This window comes from Anser cygnoides, chromosome 6, assembly GCF_040182565.1.
Source record: "Anser cygnoides isolate HZ-2024a breed goose chromosome 6, Taihu_goose_T2T_genome, whole genome shotgun sequence".
Lineage (NCBI taxonomy): Eukaryota > Metazoa > Chordata > Aves > Anseriformes > Anatidae > Anser > Anser cygnoides.
The window spans coordinates 18387282-18404712 of NC_089878.1; the positions used below are offsets into that span (position 1 = coordinate 18387282).

At 37.7% G+C, this 17431-nt stretch overlaps 1 protein-coding gene and 1 long non-coding RNA gene across 5 annotated transcripts in view; one reads left to right on the top strand and one right to left on the bottom strand.

Annotated features, from left to right (window-relative positions):
- Nucleotides 1-17431, top strand: part of PDE11A (phosphodiesterase 11A) — a 134239-nt gene that overhangs the window by 97687 nt on the left and 19121 nt on the right. For all 4 annotated transcript variants that reach the window (XM_013171593.3, XM_013171590.3, XM_013171591.3 and 1 more), the window contains 6 exons: nucleotides 1394-1503; nucleotides 4114-4204; nucleotides 7259-7359; nucleotides 11560-11637; nucleotides 13001-13064; nucleotides 16075-16149. In XM_013171593.3, coding sequence (XP_013027047.3) covers nucleotides 1394-1503; nucleotides 4114-4204; nucleotides 7259-7359; nucleotides 11560-11637; nucleotides 13001-13064; nucleotides 16075-16149 — 519 coding nt within the window. The remainder of the gene's footprint in view (nucleotides 1-1393; nucleotides 1504-4113; nucleotides 4205-7258; nucleotides 7360-11559; nucleotides 11638-13000; nucleotides 13065-16074; nucleotides 16150-17431) is intronic.
- Nucleotides 1-17431, bottom strand: part of LOC125182523 (uncharacterized) — a 112850-nt gene that overhangs the window by 55151 nt on the left and 40268 nt on the right. The gene's annotated exons all lie outside the window — the stretch shown is intronic.

The window sequence follows — 17431 nt, forward strand, 5'->3', positions numbered from 1 at the left end:
AGAATTAACTGCAACTGCCTTTCAGACTATGAAAACAGAGAATATTGGGGTTTGAATAAGCATTTATTCAAGTAGAATTTATAGTCTTCAGGGTGAATAGCAGAGTTTTCACATGGTATTGTAGCAATGACTGCCATCTAGGCAGTACGTTCCTACAGAAGTGTAAGGACACCAAATGCCACAGTTATTCATTGTCTTTGTATCGCTTAACACTCTTCTTGCCAGTGGGTGAAAATATTCCCCACTCAGAATCAGTGGAATTAAGGATTTCTTATGCAGTGTTAGTGTTCAGTCTAGCTTTGATCTTCCAATGTAAATGTATTTTATATTTCTTTATTTAATCTCCTCTCATGCTAACTAGAGTATGTGGCTAGTCAGAGAGTGTGGTTGGAGCCTGGCACTATGGAAAGACGAGTGTTAATGATTTTCCAGCTCAGTCAGTCCTTTTAACAGGCAATGTGCCCTTGTGCTTCTGAAGAGCTGAAGTACCAGGTTGTTTCTGCTGAGGGTAAGGTGCAAGGCACCAGACAAGGGGTGTCCCACGCAGCCTCCAGTACCTCCTCAAACAGGACCTGCTCAGGATGCCTGAGGTTAGCAACAGCAGCAGTGTTTCTTCTCTGGCATGAGGCAGTTCAGGGAGAAAAACTGCTATAGCAGGTCTCCTCTACGAGGAGAGGTATAGCGGCAAAAAATGTTGGTAGGTCAGCTCTCCATTCACACAGGTGTACCTGAGGTGGTCATGGGGAATTTTGGTACATACATTTTCAAAATTCTTTCTCAAATTCAAGAGGGTATCTGCAGCAGAATTATGCAATTTGAGGTATTTCCCTTTTAAATCATGTCATTTCATTTCATATGTCCCAGATAACAAATCACTTAATAGTTCATAATAGTTCCATAGACTATATTTTAGCTGGCTTCTTTTATACCTCTTTTGATTTAACATCTTAGATATCTCTGACTGTAGGGATTAACTAAAATGATCACCTCAGGATTGAAGAAATCTGTGTTAAAGTACTTCTCTGAACAATAATTTCAAAACAAAATCAATTTTGTTTTGTATTTCTATGGTATGAAATTTCAGTTGCTATCTTAGTGTGTAGTTATTGGTGGTTTTTTCCATCTCTTTTTGCCTTTAGTGCCTTCTGGGTCGTGGGGAAATGGCATGCTGCAAATGCAACAGAGAGATAATAACAGATCACTCCAAGAACGTTATCTATTCTGCTAACCATCTAACATACAGCAGGGAACATAATATGACAATAAAGCATTTATCTTCTCCTTACTGAAATGTTCATGATATCAAAACAAAGTTGACTGTTGCTCAATGGACTATCATTACTTATCCTTTTTGTTACAGATAGTTACAGATGCTATTTTTTTCTGCTTTCAGACAGCAGGATTTCAGGAGATTTTGACTGAAATTGAAATTTTAGCTTTGATTGTGGGATGCTTATGTCATGACCTTGACCACAGGGGAACCAACAATGCCTTCCAAGCCAAGTAAGTTTTCTAATTCTTATTACTTTAATTTGTTTTTCTTCCACAGAAGAGCAAAAGGTGACCGAGGATAAAGAATGAAGCATTAATTTCAGGCCTCCCAGGCCAAGGCTAAGTATTCCTATTCCTGTATGTAGTAAGGGACTATCCATCTTTATAATTCTCTGTTCTTTGTGGTAACTGTTGGCTTGTCCTTTGTATCAGGCTGTTGATTGGGTTACTCCTTGTGAACAGACACCAAATATTGAAACAAGGTACCAAAGCCTGATGTTCCCCTCAAGCTCAGGTATCTCACAGGCAGATTCTCACATTACCTATACAACATCTTGCTCTCTGGATCATTTGCAATTCTCAGAATGATTTTTATTCTATTCAAAGTGCTCAGGACCTGATCCGGCAACCCTGACTCACGCTTATTTTTACTGTCTAGGCTGCTGCCCTCAGACATGTTACTGAAGTAGCCACAGGTTAATGGAAAGTTTGCGGGTACTTCGGACTGTGGTGGTAAGGGAACTCTGTCGACCAAGGTCAAATTGTTTCCAAAATCTGTGTTTGAAAGGCAGTAGGAAATGTCCCCTGACAACATCCTGGACAAACTGTGAAATGAAGCTGTCAGACACGGAGATTCCTTCTCCAAATCCTGTGTGGTTTTCTTCGCTCCCTGGGCCCTCTACAGTCAGAAAATGAGACCCTGAGGCTCTCTTGTTCTGCAGAACTCAGAATGTGTTTGCAGATTTGTCTGTTTTGCATTACTGCTAATCCTACACTGTGACAGGAAGTGGTCAAATGGTTGTCCAAAGTATTTGAAAGACAGGGTGAAGGTGTGTTGGCCTATTGTCATACCCTTTTATATGCAAAGATAGCCTGTTTGTTGCAGTGTGTATGTGCACTGGCTGCGGCATTTCTGGGGGTGAGTAGCCTCAGTGAACATCACTCAAATTGATGTTTCTGATATTCGCTAAGCCACCATTTCCTGAGCTATTGCTGCTGCTGTACAGTCTCAATGAAACAATGACACTGTCTGGATCTTCAATCACCACAGCAAGAAAAATCAATTGCAGTGCTCAAGACAGAGCTCGTGGTGCAAAGGTTACCAAGCACCGCTAGATGCATGTTTGCAGCTGAATCTTGAAGAGAATCAAAAAAGACGAGACAAATGGGAAGTTCAGCTGATTGATGTTTATGTTCCTAATTTACCAACATGAGACCTGAGATTTACATCCAGACCATTTTAGGCTCTGATTAAGTTAACCACTTCTCTACTGTAATGTTACCCAACCGTATCTCCTGTGCAGAGGGATGGCTGAGTTAAAGGTAAAGGTTTTAGTGTTAGACTGCTATCACTTATACTTCTTTGACAACTGAGTACAAAGAGGAGACTACCATTTTACGACTCCATAAAGAAATTGCTGAAGACATTTAACAAAAGACAAACATTACTACACATATAAAATATCCCTGAAAATAGAAGCTGCAGTTTTCATACAGCAGCTATGATTTATTCCTCTAACTTGACTTACAAATTTAAGCATCACATTTTCCTATTTTATCTTCAGTGTTCAATGCTACTGTTCTGTGTGATGAAAGTTCAAGAGGTATACGATGAAGGCAATATCACAGCTGTCTGAAATGGCTCTGTTATATATCTCAACACTGTGTTCTCTAGGGATGATGTTTCCTGGACATCCTTCTCTCTAATATAGCTGCTTCTGATAATTAAATATCAGTATGGTGCAGTTTTATAGTATATGCTCCTAGGAGACTCTTTCTGTTTGTCTGTAGCATAATCTCTTATTCTCATTTCTTTGGAAAGAAAACCCATCTTGTCACTCAAGGCTGGGTCCCAGAAGTGAAGTAATGGTGAACAGTAACTGTTCTGACAGTCCAGTCCAATTCTCTGCACCTTCCAACAATTTTCAATGCTACAATTGGTCCTACAGTTTTCAATTGCATTGTCTAAGTTTTTGCTATTTAAACTTGAAAAATCCACCTGCTCTGTGCATTTTGGAGCTTAATTTTGTTTTAGACAATAAACATGATCAGAAAATACATTCTAGACAGAGGCTAAACTTTTATATTTACTGCTCTCACTTCTGGTTTTATGTCTACCTTAATTTTTTAAGTGTATGGTTTCACATATAGACAAGACTTCACAGCATTTGCAGTTGTTTTGTTTGTTTGTTTTTTTTTAAAGCATTTGTAGCCACCCTTTGTAATCCATTGTTTTTACATCTATTAAAAACTGAAAATGAAAGGTAATAATAGAAGAGCTAGTCCCTTGGCACCTGCTCAAGGACATTACTGCCTGCTTTTACTGCATAGTGGTGCGTGCCTATGCTGCTGCATTGCTGAGGTGCTTTGGAAGTTGCATTCCAAAACTTCATGGAGTTCCAGGAATATCTTTAGTCAGATGATGGTATTTAGCAAGGCCTGGAACATAAATGCCGTGTATTTGGCTTTAAGTGACTGTTTTGCTCTGGCCAACTCTCTCAAGTATGTTTGCTGACATGGAGAAGGCAAGTGTGGCTACATGCTTTCATTACTAAATTGTCTCTGAAACCTGCTTTGTAAGCAGACGAGCAGTATTTGTTGACTCCCTGTGTTCTGTTTCAGGAGCGGATCAGCCTTAGCTCAGCTCTACGGCACCTCTGCTACCTTGGAGCACCACCATTTCAATCATGCTGTCATGATTCTCCAAAGTGAGGTACAAAAGCATTACTATTAATCTCACTGTAAGCTGTTGGGCAGTTTCAGCCAGGGAAAGGAAATACCACACACAGTACCTTTTTAATGCCCTCTCCGTGAGGAATTATTTATTGGTTACCTCAAAGGTCACAACTAGCACAAAATTAAACAACTACAAATGCTGATCATAGATCCCAGAGATTATTATCTGTCTCAATCAGCTAGGGGCAAGGAGAACATATCCTAATCATATTGTCAGTTTTTCTCAGTCTTCTAACATCCTGCTCAGTGCTGTATAGGGAGACAAAATGAGCTCTTACCTTTCCCCACAGGTGTTGTATTCAGTGTATCTCAGTCCTTTACTGGACCAATTTAATTTCTTTGACAGACTTTATGTAATCACTATTTTTGTGGTGGATTTGCATTATTTTCCTAAATGACTTCTTTTAAATTAATGTCAGCAATATTGTGCTGTCCAAAGTACGCTAGCTGTTTTGCAGATTCATATCAGGACACAGTTCCTGCCTAGAACACCTTATGTGCAACAGTATGCAGCATGTAGTACCCTAGAGATGTCATAAGTGGGAGAAGTAGAAAGATGCACAATCCTTATGAAACAGTGGATGCATTTTTTTAATATACACAGATAGCTTGTTACAAAATCCATTCAATATATACAAAAATGAAAGTGTTGTTCATACAGCACAATCAGAGACTGTATGCTGATCTGCAGTAACTTTTGAAGAGCATCTGGGGATGTCCCATGGCAAATGAGAACAGGGTGATGGCTTTACTCTGTGTGCAGTGTCACAGTGATCAGTCATGAGATGCTGACTGTGGTTTTAGTGTTCAGTTGCTCAACATTATATTTAAAATGTAGAAATGGGAAAAGAGAGCCCCAGCATGAGATTTAAACAACTCAATCTGCTCAGTTTAGCCTAGCTTGTCTAAATGGTGATACCCAACTAAATGGCTCCTTATACTAGCAGAGAAAGGTATAACAAAAAGCAGCATTTGAAGGCTAAACAGACTAGTTCAGAAAGGGAAAAAGGAAGATTTGTTTTAAAACAATGAGGCTGTTCGACTGCTGGAATAAGCTTTCCCACTTCTTGAAGTTATCATGACTGAATGTCCTTCCAAAGATAGGCTTAATACATGGATGACTTTATGCAAGTTTATAGCTCATGTCAGACTACATGCTTTAAAAGAAAATCCAGCTTAGAAATAATAATGAAAAAAAAATTACAAAATAATGTTTTGTCTTGGAATCTACTTCTTTTCTGGATTCTTCCTGGAATCTAGCTGCTTTTGTAGATGTAAAATATTACTTGAACCAAAAGTCTGCTTTGGTCATTGAGGCAGCTTCTTCTCCTCATCTGTGGACAAGAGAATTAATCACAGAGGATTTTTATCCAATAGATACTGTCTATTAATGGGAACACAACACCACTCGGTTTGGAATAAATACACATTTACATCTTCCAATGCTCTTACATAGATGCACCAGTTTACACCATCTGTGTAAAATAAGTTGAAACTAGATTATATCCTGTGCACTGATATTCTAGTCTCTCTTTACTATCTAGGATGAAACATAGAATATTGCATTATTTCTGTAGATTCTTATCATGGCGGACAAAAGAGCTATTTATCCTTTACTCTTGACATACTAGCTTCAGTATAAGTGATATTGAGCTTTGTAGTGGTATGGTTTTATACATGATGAAACAGGCCAACAAGGCAAACAATGTTATAGATTAACAGACACTTTGGTAAATTACTCCTGTTGTAATAGCTGCTGTTTTCCTGATACTTTTTTTTTTTTTTGATTACTCTTGTTATAAGTTTGGTTTTCATAGATAAGCTTTAGATTTTCAAATCTTTCTCATCACTTACCTAAAAATAATTTTTAAAAAAATCAGTCACAGAGAGATCATCTTTTATGTATGACAAATTATTTTTTAGACCAACAATTAGCTGATTTATTTAAATAAAGAAATTGTTATCATCTCTACCTCCAGACCTTATCTTGTCTATGTCCTCACACCATCATGGTTATAAAAATTCTGTTGCTGGAAAATTCCCATTTTTAAGTTCATTTTAATATTCCTAAGCAGTAGATGGCAGTGCATACTGAATGCATGCATTACAGTGCAAAATGTCACCAAAATAAGATTGTTTAGCAAGAACATTGTTGTTTCTACAGGTTATTTAAAAAAAAAAAAAAAGTATAGTACTTTTATTTATGTGAATTTAATCCTATGTGAGTAGTGCCACAGAAACCACTTCTGTAAGATTACTGTTAGAATTTTTCATTAATTTTGTTTCTTTCAGCTTATTTTCTCCTGGATTTCATAGAGAAATTGTAGGATCTCTGTCCCTATTATTTTTTCAGAATTTGTAACAAAAGCACCTCTCTGTTCTTGAATAACAGTATTAAATGGTTTTCTTCTCTTCATTCTGGCTATGGAGCACCTTTCAAATTCTTAGCCCATGACCCATAGGAAGTAGCCTATTCGGCCTTTAAACCACATAAAGTTGCAGTTCCTCAACCTGTGTAGGAAGAGCTTGTATATGCTGTAAGAATACAGTAATGGTCAGAGTGAGCAAACAGGCTGTTTTGAATGAAAAAACTGATTTAGTGTCTTTGGCTGCCCTAACAGCAGTTTGTGCGCCTGCAAGCTGCAGCTCAGATAAATCTATTAGGAGCACAACTCAAAAGCTGCAAAGCACAGCTCCCAAAAACATTTAATAAGAGGGAAGATTGAGATGTATCCATAGTTTTCCTCCATAAACTGAGACTGTGCAGGGTCAGAGCAAAGAGTAAATCTTTTCTCAAGAGGCTATAATTTCAGTAGAGTTTAGAAAAACATCCCAGATGCTTGATTACAATCGTCAACTCTTCCTCCCCAAAGTAATCTCCACAGTATTAACATTATTATTTTGTCATAGTTTTGCCATGAATCAGAAAAAGCTTCTGTTAGAGAGAAACAGTAGGCTAAAGAGTTAGAAAACCTTTTAAAAACCTATATTGATTGCTAGTCCTTTACCTCCTTTATCTCTTTCATTATAGGGTCACAACATCTTTGCTAACTTGTCCTCTAAGGACTACAGTGACCTTATGCAGCTTCTAAAGCAATCGATATTGGCAACAGACCTCACTCTGTATTTTGAGTAAGTATTGGCATTTCTTGTATTTGACAAATGAAAATTCGAAGAACATACTCTAATGACCTATTAAATACCAATGAGGATATATAATATGAGAAATTAGTCTTTAGCTGTGGTTGAAGAGATTTAGTCTAATACTTAGTATATTTTAGGCTAATAGAAATATCTCAAGTGTCCAAGTAAGTTTTGCTTTAATGTGTAACATCTATATCAACAAAAATCAAATGAAGTCCCAGGCTCATACTTCAAAGCGATCCCAGGAATCAGCTACAGTTTGGTCCCATAATTCTCTCGTCCCTTCTGTGATCGTTTTTTCAGGCATGTAGAAAATCAATGACATTTTAGAATTATTTTCCGCCATTTCAGACTTTCTAACCACCTATGCTAAAATTACTGTATTTAATAAAAGAGCCGGATGCTGAGGTAATGAAAGCTTACATGTTACTTCTTTGAAGAAAATTATGCCAATTTGCATCAGATGAGAAATAAGATTAACTGTAGAGAAGTGTAATAGGATCTCTCATCCAGTTATCTTTTTTTTTCTCATCTGCATATCAAATCTCTAAGCAGACTTCAAGTTGGTTCTATTTTGTTTTTCAAACACTGCTAATTATTACCAAGTTATATTTGCAGTGAGACTGTGTGGGAGTGTGCGTGTAGCCGGAGGAGTCATGGTGTCACCAGCACTTTATGCTTCTGGATCAACCCCCTCTGGCACGTCTGTGGCTGGCTTACAGGGAGAGTGTTGGCAGGTGTGCAGCTTTACATGCTGCCTTCTCAGCCTTGACAATGCTCCATCCTTAGGGATTCTTGTTTAGGATCCTATCTCATACGACTCTGGGTAGCGTTTGGTAATGTTTTTCTCAACTTTTAGAGGAGGGGTATACATGTATTCCCCCCTTTATGTGTGCTGATGGTTGATACCAAACCAGTTTTCTAGGTAACTTCAGGCATAGTTTATCTATTCAACTCTCTATATCAACATTGTATCTTTAACTGTTAATTGCAAAAATACTAAAATACTAATTGAGATGCTGTAATGTTTGTCCTGTCTTTTTTTTTTTTTTTCTTCTCCCAGTATTGTGTTACTTTGTTAAGGGCTACTTCTGAACAATACTGGCAGTAAAGACACTTTTCTTTGTTTCCTGCAAGTCTGTTCTCAGAGAAGCTGTATTAAGAAAGGGTTTTTATGAATAGTTTTACTGTAAATAACTTGTAAAATTAGCCCATGAAGAGGTTTCTACTAAGAGTCAGTCTGCGAAGAAATTTCTGCTTGTTGACATGAAGGTCCACAGGAAGACAAATAAACCCTTTAAAACACATTATTTTTGAAGCTGTCTGTCAGGCTAGCTAGTGATCTGGAGGGCTGGTATGGCAGTGGAATTTGCTGACAGCTTTAAGTGAGATACAAGGACCACAGGGATGTGACAGTAGAGGTTCTACTGCCTACCCGCAAATAACGGGGACTGCAGAATTGGTTTGTGCTGTAAGGAGAGGATGAGGGTTAGGGGGCTGAGAGGGCAGCTGTCCCAGCATGGCCCCATGCGCTCCCGCTGGCCCTGCAGCCCCTGAACGAGCTGGAGGCCGTGCCTTGGAGAGGGCCTATCCTGGAGAGCGCCTTAGGAGGCAACCCAGGCATGATGAAGCTCTTTTCCCTGCCTGCCTTATGCTAAAAAACTATGTGGTCAAGTTGTCTTTCTAGTTTTAATACAAAGAAATAAAGTCCAAAGAGGGACATCAGTTGAATTTCAAGATTATTCTTCCCTGCTTGCATAATTGATTTTTAGTTGCTATATGAATCAGAAAAGTTTTAGTAAATGAGACCTCTTTACTCAGAAGTCTGCAAATAAGTTATCTTTTCCTCTGATGTTGTTATGATTCATTAATCAGGTGGTGGTTATGCTACTCTACTTCTATGAGTGCCTGAAAATGATTCCCTGAAATCACTGTTGGTTTACACTTCTAAAAGCCACCCAATGCGAACAGGTGTTTCCACACAAGAACCTTGCTATTCTAACTTGTTTTTTCAGTTTGCCATGTCTTCAATATTTTTGTAGGGAAGGAAATTATCATATCAGTATTCTTACAATGCTTAAACCTAATGAACAGAAAATCCAATTAGCAAAAGAGCAACAAAATTTCAGGCAGATCAAGGCTTTATGACCCTCTCAAGGCACTGCTTTTCTACAAATAAACAAAAAGATGACTTTCAGCAAAAGATTAGATGGAAAATGTACTTGATTTTAGCAGATAACATTAAATGATGTTCATAGATAATACAGCAAGCAAAAGAATGGAACCAAAGCGAAGGTTATGGAAATTAGCTGAAATGATGTCTTGAGCTACTGAACTGTAAAGCAACTGCATTTGCTATATGTAGCAAGTCAACTTTCCCTTTCAGGCTAAATACAAGAGTCAGTGCTACTCAAAAACATTCCCAAATCGTTGTCATTCTCTTTATTTCTTAAATCCTGTCATGTTATATTTGCTTAATAGCAACAAACCTCTTCCTGTTGGATACCATGCCTGAGTAACCAGTAGGAAACACTAAACTGTTTCCTTATACATGACTGCTTTCCTCAGGTTGACTCTTTCCTATACTAGAAATTCCCTATGGAGTTAGACTAATACATCTACATCTATTCCAATGGATGTCAAAGCAAACTCCTAATTTAAAATTTTCATCTTAATGTATGGCCCTGAGACTCGCAACATTTTCAGTTACTGTTTATGAATCTCTGTACTTTAAATGTGAATGTTTGAGGTTTCTGAGATGTCATCTTCCTGACATCTTTAAATCCTTTCAGCTTTAAAAACTGTTGCCCATTTTGTGTCCAGTAACATATGAATTATGCAGAATAACCAATACTACAAAATGAAAGAATTACCACATTTTACACTTAGATTGGGCACTGAAATACGGGATGCAAAAATCTACCACTCTCCCTCTTAATGAAGTACATAGTTATTGATGATCAGCTCAGGATTTGGTTGATTTCAGGTTTAAGTGCCAAGTAGTCTTGGCCATTAAAATGTTCATCACTGCAATGTTTATTCCCAGTGGGGCCACGATGCTATGAATTTGTACATGAACTGAATTTTGTTTTCTGCATGTATGACTTTGCATTGTACTCCCAAATAGTCTAATGTAAAATTCTTTTACATCTCATTTCAAGAAGCATAAGGGATTAGATATCACCGTGTATAAAACTTGCACTCACTGCCATCAGACTGTGCTTTCAATAACTACTGTTCAAAATTGCAGTCCAGCTGACATAAATGTGGAAAATAAAAAGCCATAAGCTTTCTCCAGTGAGGAATCTAGTAATGATGTGCCCACATGGCAAGGAGATAGCAGTCTCCCATGAGCTGGGGCACTGGACTGGCACCCAAAACATAGGGATTTTGTTTCCAGCTTTGGTGCTAATATGTTGTCACTCTAAGCAAGTTGTTCCATATTTTTGTACTTCAACTTCTGCATCTGTGGCAGAATCTGCTTCACGCTGCATGTGTAGTCACACTGTGTGTAGTAAGAGCCCATTGAAGTTCGAGTGTGAGTTGTGATAAAAATTACAGACTATGAGTCCGAATTTTGGTACTTAAAGGCACCAAGCGAGCATTAACATGTCCTGATTCATGTTTTGTCCATCACTGAGGAGATTGGCAAGATCTTCCAGAAGACAAAGCATGGGGTCAAGCAGGGAGACCTAATTTAAAGTCAGTGAGGACTACTGACTCAGGACATCCACAGCATCTTGGTGTTTTGTGTGTTGGAAATAACTGTAATTACAAGGCTCTGAAAAATCCTTCAGGATCCAGAAGTAAAAAAAACATTCTGCAAGGACAAGTAAAGTGAAGTGTGTGTATAATTCAGGGGTATTTCTATCGTCTGTCTGTCCACTGCTGTAGTCAAACATTTCATGCTTCCATGGAAGACTGAACATTTTGGTATCATTTATTTCCTTATCTTCAGAGGCCATAAATACAGTATCGCTTTTACTAGGCAGCTCTGACATTGATAACAGACATTTATAGAACATTTTCAGAAATTAGTATGTTTCGCTTAAATGGACTGTCAGTGTAACGTCTTTAACAATAATACATGAGGTTCAATGGTTTCATATCACTTAGAGAACCATGTTTCTACTGCAGTGCTGCCCTGGAAGTATCCGTTTGCCTCTCTGATAATCTGTTTTGTTGCAGGAGAAGGACTGAGTTTTTTGAACTTGTCAGTAAAGGTGGTTATGATTGGAATATAAAGAAACATCGAGAAATATTTCGGTGAGCACTAACATTTCTTGCTTTCTAGTTATTTCAAAGTGTAGACTTTGTTTAAGGAATTTCTTATGTTGTGGAAAGAAGACTGCAGTAACAAGAGAAGGCAGCTTGGTTTAAAAATAAAAGATGATGATATATATGATATGATTTCCAAACATTACCAAACTTAGCAGGGATGTAATTAGTATAACCTCACCTTCTCCATTCCCATTTCTGCTTCTGCCGCATATTTTTCCCCTTCTCCCAGCCTCACCAGTTACTGCTCAGCCCTTCTGATCTTTCTCCAGAAAGCATCAATATTCTGCCTCTGAACCCAAAGGCCTTTCTTTCCCATTTCCTGTTTCCTCCTCCTCCCAGCTATTCTCTTCTGTGGGCTTTTGTGCTCCTGTAGTTTGTAACTGGGAATTTGCAGATACAGTACTCTTCTAGCCCTCAGGAATGATTGGAGCATGCACCCTATAGACATTGTGGCTGGTATGGGTACACGCCACTGTTGAGCCAACGCGTGCGTATTTGCATATGCATATCTGATTATGTCTCAATTTATCTGAAATTTCATTAAAATTCTATTTCCTTTTGGGTGTCTTTTTTTTTTTTTTAAACTGAAAAAATGGCCATTTTCTATTTTCCATATCATTTCACTCATTCCTGATTTTAGATTCAAGCAATATATTTGATGCTTCATTTTCAGTGCCCTTGTTCTTCGTTTAAACTTTCTTAGACTTTTATCTGCATCATGTACTGTACATAAACGCTTTCTCCAGCTGAATGGTTTCTTTCTTCTAATGCATATAAAACATGGTTGTAGCTAGGTATTAAACTACAGTGGAACAGTACAGCTCATTGTAAATCTTAAATTTTTATTGTAGATGAGCAGTAGAAACTGCTTAAGCAGTGTCTGTGTTGCCTCCTGTGATTATAGGTTCTCTTGCTACAGCAGTCACTTACAAATAGGCATATAAATTAATTCAGTTTGCAGGTATTATTGTATAATAATACCCTTACTTATATCATGTGACGTACATGCTTTCGGGTATATTATATGTATTTATATAAGTAGTGGCAGGAGTACTGCAAAATTAGCAGTTACTCCCGTGCAATACCATTTCTTTTCTAGTGTGCAGTGCACAACGCCAAAAATTCATTGTCTGATGACCTGCAATACATTAGCCTTCCCAAGCACAATTGTGATGTAAAAGCCATGCTGATGGCTGAGATTTCAAACATGTCATTCTTTTCTGGAGGAAAAGAAGGTGCCATGGCTGACATTTTATATATGTATTATTTATTTATGCACCCAGAGCAGAGTTGTTTAGAAATCCAACAAAGGTTGATTCAGCTTGTATTGTTCATTTCTGTTTTTCAGATCAATGCTAATGACAGCCTGTGACCTTGGAGCTGTGACCAAACCGTGGGAGATTTCAAGACAGGCAAGTCATGATTAATAGCAGGGCTGGGAGAAGGCGGGACTGGTGGGACAATATTCCCAGGGCCCTGACTTACAAGGGACCAAAACTGGAATCAATTTACAGCAGTATTAATGCTATAAAAAATAGCAGGGGGGTTCTGCAAGAAATAGTTTATTGCTTAATCTTTCTATGTGCGCATGCTGGTGAACAGTATGTAGGTACCTGAAGAGATCCAGCTTTACAACCTCTCCTCTTACTAACCTTTTAGATCTATATTTAAAAAAAAAAAATAAACAAAAAAAGCATGAGCCACATGCATTTGCACTTCCTTGGTTTGTCCCAAAGTTCTTTTTGGCAGTGACAGAATCTTTCCTGAATCAGCAGATGATCTGCAAACTTGGATTAACATCAGATTGTTCTGTTAGAAGTATGTTCATTGATGGAAAAAAAATTGCAAGTGTTTTGTAGAGTTTTGTTTAGCATCCTGTACTTAGAAACAAAGAAAAACTCAGTCTTCTGCTGCTAAGAAGGCCTTTTAGAAGCTTATACATAAAACTCGGGTCCAAGCATTGACTACAGGAAATAATTACAATGTGGGAAAGTAAGCATCTGGCTTACTGGATCAAGACTTGTCCCAAGAGTCTTGTCCTTTACCACATGATTTTCCCACTTCTAGGCATCTTTCCTTACTCAGCACCCATCATTAATACTTCCTGTTTCCCATGCTAGCAATTCTGTGTCCTTCACTGAGGTCCAGAACCACCTAGTAGAAGGCAGGCTGCATAGGGAAATAGGGGTTTGGAGGAATATGCACCATGAAGAAGCAAATAGGAAATACACCAGTACAGCTGAGTGTAGGTGAGCAGCTGGAGTGAGTTTGATTGGCTTAATGACAAAGTGACAGTTAAGATGGGTTGAAGACGATAAGCTAGACAAGAGAGCTAGTGAGGTACAAGCAGCCAGAGTTCTTGGAGAAGGACAAGGAATGTGGCAGCTAAGAGACTTGCACTCCTTTGCAGCAAAACTATGTGCACGTTAACTCAGTAAAAACACATTCATGTGCTGAGGGCGTCAGCTGCACTTGCAGTTTTGTCAGATGAACCTTTTTTGCTTTTATAAGCAGACTAGAACCATAGTCCATCCAAGGCTATTACTCAGCCTGAATGCAGTCACCTCACAGAAATCAGGGAAGTTGCTCTTATCCTGCAGTGGGAAAATGAGTTTCAAGACTTTTCAGTACCATCTAGCCACGGCTGAGGTCCAGGCAATCCCTCCTCATTTCTCCTCTTTAACCCAGTTAGCTTCTACATTTTCTTTGACAGCTAAATTGTCAGGTAGAGTCTGTTTTCCATGTTGTGGCTCTGTGTTACGTTGCTGAATTAGTGATGAAGTCTCTGGCAAACTGTTATTTATTCTTCCCATTTTTGAGGTCTGCAGGTGAAAATTCCCCTGCAGCCTAGCGTACAGGTTTACTTTATATTGAAAAATCCCATCTGGGATTGATTGAAACATTACCTGGTTGAGCAGAGAAACTAAATGGTCCACAGAGGGAAAGTAGGGGCAATAGTTGGACCTCAACTGTGCCTAAAGAAAAGGAACATGAAAAGCAAGCTAAAAAAAAAGATTAAAATATGTGAATCAAAAGGAATAAAGATTAAAAGTGAGAAGAAAAAATTCAGGACAAGAAGATAGATGAAAGAGAGAAAGGGACACAAGGAGAACAGGATCAGAATAGCAGTAAGATGGGGTGAGACTATATATTGATTATTTTCATACAATACACTTGGCAAACACTTAATTGCTGCTAAGTTGTTAAATTATTCCTCTATATGGAGTATTGATCCAGAATGTTATTAGTGCACTGGGATTACGTTATAAAGTTCCAAACCGTGTGATAGCCAGGCTCAAGATTTAAGAATACTTTATAACATCACTTCACCTATTTCTAATGTATTTTGATATTCCCTGTGTCAATTTTAGCAAGCTTAGGATTTGTGAATGTTAGCTACTGTGCAGTTGCTACACCAAGACATTTTGAGATTTTATGAAGTTTTTTATGAAGTGTAGGTTCTCTCAGTTCACCCTCTTATGTCTTGGCGTTACAAAATCATTTCCTATCTTGAAAACTCTTGAAAACAATAAGCAGACATGACAGGAGCTTTACGAACTGAATGCCATCTTCAGTAGGTAAGTTTCCTTTTTTTATATCTGAAGTGTCATGTGTGCCTACCATCTAAGCCCTGCACTTGAGGAAAGCACAGTTCATAAGGCTACCATATCAGGATTGCTTAGTTTGGTTTCTTAAATTTCCTGCTGTTTCCATAACTAATTTTGTTATTAAATCTCATATTCTTCTGAGGAGCACAACCATCTGCTGAGTAGAATAACATCTTCATTCACAAAAATCAGAAAGACATCTTCCAACCTACCAGTTCTTGCTTTTGATTAAATATGATAATAACAGTCTGAGTTCATATTTGATATTCAGGTCCTATAGTGATGACAGTCATGGGGAAAAAATTAAAGTCTAGTGGGGAAAAAACCTTTATGATTTCACATTAAATTAAGACAACAGAGGTTACTGGTTAATTAAGTTTCTTTGACAAGTGAAGTTGTTTATACAAGGCAACAGCCTGTAAATACCCAGAGAGCTCTTGCACATTTTACAAAGCATTTTTATAGATGTAATTATGCATGCCAACAAGAAGTTACCATTTTCTATTCTGTTCTCAATACTTGAATAAATTGCATATAAATGCAGTGAGTGCTACCTGTATATTGCAATGTAATTCCCCAGTCAGTTCCCTACCAAAAGGTGATAAATGTGCCTATTGGTGGTCATGGCTATTTATACCCACTTGTATGCCGAGCTCTGAAAAGTATACAAACATGCCTTGACATCAGTCACGTAACTGGGGCTATTGACTTCTTTACATTTAAGCACAGGCTGAGGTCATGGTCTGAGCAAGACCTTAGTACCCGAAAAATTATGTTACAAGAACTCTAATCTTTATCACAATTTATGTTTTAGGCGGCTGAGCTGGTAACCAGTGAGTTCTTTGAACAAGGAGACAGAGAAAGATCTGAACTGAAACTCACCCCGTCAGTAAGTCTTTGTCGCTTCTGAAATAGTTACCCACTTGAACAGGATAAGAAAATATCATTGGGTTCATTCAGAAAAAATAACTGTTTGGTATAAAAAGAAGCATCTTGAAATAAATAAGAGCTTTGTTGAACAAGGAGATTCATTGAGAGCCATATATTAAAAGCTCTCCAGTCAACTTGGTCACTTTTGCTTTGAGCCCATCCGCATTTTCTGTACCTAACCCCAAGGTTATTCTGTCATTTAATTTTCTAAGCAATGGGTACTATTTTTCATACACAGAATTCAAATCAAAAATCACCAGATACTTAGGGACATTTAAACTTTATGCTGCAGTTGTCTGATATCTGTGTTATTTGATATATCAAATGCTGAAAAGCGTTTCTTTAGATATGCAACTAAATACAACACTTTGAAAGAATAAATTGATATTAACTGGAATATAGGCAGATGGGTATAAAGTTTCAAACACGAACTAAGAAAAAAAATCATAAAGATTTTTGGTGAATGATTTGAAGAGAAAGCCTCATCCAGGTTAAGTACTTCAAAATGTTTACGAACTTGTCTGGAGGAAATGCGAAAAGAGAAACTAGAAAGTCTTCTAAAGACTTTAACTTACAAGCTATTTGCAAATATGCTTATGCTTCCAAAAATAAAAAAGACTATTCTAGTGGCTCAGATTTGTTCTAATTTGGTAACTGGCACATGAGCTTACTACCTGTGGGGATGTAATGAAGCCAAAAAATTTAAAAAGCTTGTAGAAAATGTTCAGATAGAGAGTTGCTAGTCAGCACGATAATTTGATGATATCTTAACTTAGAACTCATGGAATTTTTTTCTTGCATCATCCTTATGAAGATCTGAAAAGGACAGTATTTTTCAAAATGATTTTAATAGGAAATACAGAAATATCCTAACTGACAGGCAAGATTCTCATTTAGGATTGAATCCTCGAATCTTAGCTCCATGTCTTATTTAGATAAACTGTGTGATAACTGTGTATGTCAGAAAGAGCAGGCCACAACTAGAAGACTTCAACCATGCATGTACTACAATGTAGTATGCATAGTTTGGAGTTTCTAGAAGGTTGAGAAGGAAAGTAAGTTTCCTCAGGAGACATCAGTTTAGAGGAAATGGGCCCATAGTAAAAACAGATTTTCCACATAAGAAGACAGGAACGTTTAAAACTTGGCATATTCAGAGAATAAAAGAAGAAATTTAGTGATGGACCACTAGAAGGAGGATTAAGATCCCATAGAAAGAAAACTGATGGACCAAGTAATCT